General features: G+C 33.8%; 1 protein-coding gene across 1 annotated transcript in view; it reads right to left on the reverse strand.

The window, feature by feature from the left end:
* LOC106467313 overlaps window positions 1-5,122 on the reverse strand; it is a gene marked incomplete at its 3' end in the record, with an annotated part of 36,591 nt that overhangs the window by 13,153 nt on the left and 18,316 nt on the right. Inside the window, exons 4-5 of the mRNA XM_022395474.1 lie at window positions 3,761-4,924; window positions 398-533 (exon numbers count right to left, since the gene is read on the reverse strand). Coding sequence (XP_022251182.1) covers window positions 398-533; window positions 3,761-4,924 — 1,300 coding nt within the window. The remainder of the gene's footprint in view (window positions 1-397; window positions 534-3,760; window positions 4,925-5,122) is intronic.

The raw sequence follows: 5,122 nt of genomic DNA on the forward strand, positions 1-5,122 counted from the left end.
ATTACTTATTACTCAAATTATTATTTCAGTCGTTCTTAATGTATCAAGCGTCTATATGCAAAGAAAAGTAAAAAACTATGGTTATTATCATTAAATGAAGATATAGCCTAAAGATGCTTTGCGGGATTTACAGCATAACCAGGTTTCATTCGCCCGGGCCCCTGGCAGTTGCCCCTTTTGCCACCCCCCTGTCGGCGGGCCTGGTTCTTGTAATTGTAAGTTGTGGTCTGCATTACACCAAGAAAGTCTGATATTAATTTTTTTTACATTATGGAGAGAAGCTTGAGCTGACAAGAATAATAATTTTGGAATATTAAGTTTTATTTAAATTTTTATTTTTGAACGTTCTTCGGGAAAGGTAAATAGAAAACAATGACAAGTAAAATAGAATTCTCACCTTCTCCGAGTTCTTCCTCCACAAATATCTTCGTGCATCTGAATGTTTTTTGTGGTTGTAGGACTGTTGAAAATCTCACCACCACAGTGTCTAATGAATCTGCGAACTGAGCTGAAACTGGAACAGGTGCCGCCGCCTAAGGTGCATTAAAACAATCGAAAATGTGAGTTTATTAAAACTTCTGAATGTTCAAATAAATATAAATTACATTTGCAGTGCTGAAGACATTCTAAAGGCGTTAAAGAAACAATAATTGCTATTCCTACAAAAATACTATATATTAAAACATTCCGAAGTCTTTGAAGTAAAGGAACAATTACATTCATAAGATCTTCAGTTTATTGCTTGCATTACATATATTCCAAATATTTTCAAGTAAAAGAACAATTACATTCATAATATCTTCAGTTTATTGCTTGTATTAAATATATTCCAAAAATGTTCAAGTAAAAGAACAATTACATTCATAAGATCTTTAGTTTATTACTTGCAATAAATATATTCCAACATTTTTCAAGTAAAGGAACAATTACAATTCATAAGATCTTCAGTTTATTACGTGCAGTAAATATATTCCGCCTGGTAGACGCAAGTCTCTTCTGACTAAGACTGTGACACAACTTGACGAAGGTTATCAAGGGGCAGGCCAAGCTGGTGTGAGAGCACGAGTACCAAGCAACATTAAAATTGCTGTGACATAGTTCTTTCATTAAGTTCAGTCTACGTAATGATAATAAATGAATTTATAAAAGCGATTAACATAAATTTCCAAAATTGATAACTCCATGAATATCTTACAGAAATATTAACCTTCACTCGATCAACTACTCAGCATTTACACGCTGAATACTTCACTTTGACATTTACTACTACTTCAGTCTACTAACTCCTATATATATATATATATATATAATTGAAGTTTTACTTCTAGCAGTTCGTTAGTTACTAGATTTTCGTTGCGCCGTCTAGAACACTCTAGTTACTTTGATAATACTTTAATGAACTTCGATCTTAGCGTCATGTCCTCTCTAGGGAAAATCTAAATTAAATCACTGAAAATATAACTTACAACTATATTGTTTCGTGTCTCTAAGCTCTCGAATTTCATTATTAAAGAACCATTTGTACCGAGCGTTGTAAGTTACAAGCATGTTTAGTGGTCTGTTAAAAAATTACTGACATTATGTCACATTTATTGCGTTTACAAATCTTGTAGGAACCGTCATCATAATTCTGACAGTCTCTTTCGTAAATATCACGGAAATTATAGCAGACTGTTCCATAAAATTTTATCGGTACATCTATTTATTAAAATATATCTACATAAATTATCTGAGCAGACAATTAGATCTTACAAAATAAGATCCGTATATATTTATATATTCACACCAATATATTGTCGATCAGTCATTCCAACGTCAGAAGACAAAATAAAATCTGTACATCAATTCATACAGATATATTCACATCAATATAGTGTCGAACCGTCATTCAACCTTAATAAAACACAATATAATCTATACATCCATTCATACAGATATATTCACATCAATATATTGTCTAACAGTCATTCTACCTTAATAAAACACAATATAATCTATACATCCATTCATACAGATATATCCACATTAATATATTGTCGAACAGTCATTCAACCTAAATAAAATACAATATAATCTATACATCCATTCATACAGATGTATTCACATCAATATCTTGTCGAACCATCATTCCACCTTAATAAAACACAATATGATCTATACATCCATTCACACAGATATATCCACATCAATATATTGTCGAACAGTCATTTCACCTTAATAAAATACAATATGATCTATACATCAATTCATACAGATATATCCACATTAATATATTGTCGAACAGTCATTCAACCTTAATAAAATACAATATAATCTATACATCCATTCATACAGATATATCCACATCAATATATTGTAGATCAGTCATTTAACCTTAATAAAATACAATATAATCTATACATCCATTCATACAGATATATCCACATCAATGTATTGTCGAACAGTCATTCAACCTTAATAAAATACAATATAATCTATACATCAATTCACACAGATATATCCACATTAGTATATTGTCGAACAGTCATTTCAACTTAATAAAACACAATAAAATCTGTACATCAGTTCATACAGATATATCCACATCAATGTATTGTCGAACAGTCATTTCACCTTAATAAAATACAATATAATCTATACATCAATTCATACAGATATATCCACATTAATATATTGTCGAACAGTCATTCAACCTTAATAAAATACAATATAATCTATACATCAATTCATACAGATATATCCACATCAATGTATTGTCGAACAGTCATTTCAACTTAATAAAACACAATATAATCTATACATCAATTCCTACAGATATATCCACATTAATATATTATCGAACCGTTACTACATCCTTAGCAGACACCAAAAAATCTATACATCAATTCATACAGATACATCTACATCAATACAGTGTCGAACCGTCATTCCACCCTTAGAAGACACGATAAAATCTGTACATCCATTGATACAGATATATCTACATCAATATAGTGTCGAACCGTCATTCCACTTTAATAAAACCCAATGAAATCTATACATCAATTTTTACAGATATGTCCACATTATCGTAGTGTCAAACTCTCATTCCACTCTTAGAAGACACAATAAAATCTGTACATCAATTCTAATGATATATACACATCACTATTTTGTGGAAACATCTTTCCATCCTTAAAAGACACAGTGAAATCTGTACATCAATTAATATAAATTAATAGTTTCATTCATCTTGATACACGAAACTTGGTAGAAAAATTAACCTTTACTCTTAAGGAAGAGTAGAGTTCTGACGATTTGAATGGAATTCAACTACACGGTCAATTGTAAGTTTGGAGTAAGTTTTCTCATCCTTTTTGGCTTATGGGAAATGTTCTCATACGTTACGAAATATTAATTTCTGAAATTACGTTTAAGTGTAGTTTTGTTTGTTTGTTTCTAATTAAGCACAAAGCTATACAATGGGCTATATGTGCTCTGCCCACCATGGGTATCGAAACCTGGTTTCTAGCGTTGTAAGTTCGCAGACATTCCGCTGAGCCACTGGGGGGCGTGTAGTTTTATAATCCATATTATATATCTGATCCTTTAATTTCTTTGTGTAGCATATACGATCTATATTGCTAATGACAGATCTTTTCTTTGTGAACCATATTTCACCAATAAAATGTCTAACCGTGTCCATTTATTTCAAAACCAACTGATGTAATAATTATTGATTAGTTTTAACGTTAGAACTAATAAAAGAAATGTTTCTTACCGAATCAAAACCATAACATTCTGCCTCCGAAACACAAATCATCAGTCGCTGACAATACACTTGGCTTAGAGGACAGTCCAGAAATGGTGTGGGTGGTGATGTACAGGTGATTTGACATTCCCCAACTTCGGCACAGTACACGTATTTCTGAGGACAGGTTACAACTGAAGTGTTGATTTTGCAGTCATGGACACAGCGACCCTCTACTGCACAGTAAACCATATCAGGAGGACAAACAGTTGGTGTCTCGTCTTCGGTGCAGTCATGGACACAGCGACCCTCCACTGCACAGTAAACCATATAAGGAGGACAAACAGTTGGTGTTTCATCTTCGGTACAGTCATGGACACAGCGACCCTTCACTGTACAGTAAATCATATCAGGAGGACAAACAGTTGATGTCTCGTCTTCGGTGCAGTCATGGACACAGCGACCCTTCACTGCACAGTAAACCATATCAGGCGGACAAACAGTTGATGTTTCATCTACTGTGCAGTCATGAACACAGCGACCTTTCACTGCACAGTAAACCATATCAGGAGGACAAGTAATTGGTGTCTCATCTGCGATGCAGTCATAAACACAGCGACCCTTCACTACACAGTAAACCATATCAGGAGGACAAGCAGTTGGTGTCTCATCTGTGGTGCAGTCATAGACACAGTTTTCTCTCTCGGGACAAAATACGAAGCCTGGCGGACAAATCACTCGAGATGACTTCTTTTCTGTGCATTCTAGTAAACATTGATTATCTTCTACACACAAAATAAAGCCAGGTGGACACACTTCTTTATATGGTATACTAGCATCATAACAATAAACACATTCATCGTTTTCTGCGCAGTAGCGTAGTCCCATTGGACAAGAAACAAAGCGCGTGTCTTCACCAGGACAGTCTATTGTGCACTCTTCAAGAGCAGGACAGAAACTTGTCCCTGAGGGACACATAATGGAGTCGATGTTTTCCTTGTCACACTGAGAGAATGTGCAGGAGTTTGTTTCTACACAGTATGACATTTTCGGTGGACACTGTGGAGTTTCAGCTGAATGGCAATCTTCCATACATTGTCCTGTGTGTGTGCAGTACATAGTACCTGAGGGGCAGATAAGTGCCTCCGTGGTATCACAAACTTCCGCACATATTCCAGTCTCGAAACAAAGCATCTGGAAACAAAATAATCTTTGTTAAAAATATCACTTACACTTTCAATAAAACTTTTATAATTCTAACACTTCAAAGTGACAAAGTATGAAATAATTAATTATGTTAATTTAAAAGTAGCTACAGATTATAAACAAGATTACGACACTTATGATATACAACATTGTTTATTGACAAAAAGGGGACATGGATAAACGTTT

The sequence above is a fragment of the Limulus polyphemus genome, unplaced genomic scaffold (assembly GCF_000517525.1).
Source record: "Limulus polyphemus unplaced genomic scaffold, Limulus_polyphemus-2.1.2 Scaffold2564, whole genome shotgun sequence".
NCBI classification, from domain to species: Eukaryota; Metazoa; Arthropoda; class Merostomata; order Xiphosura; family Limulidae; genus Limulus; species Limulus polyphemus.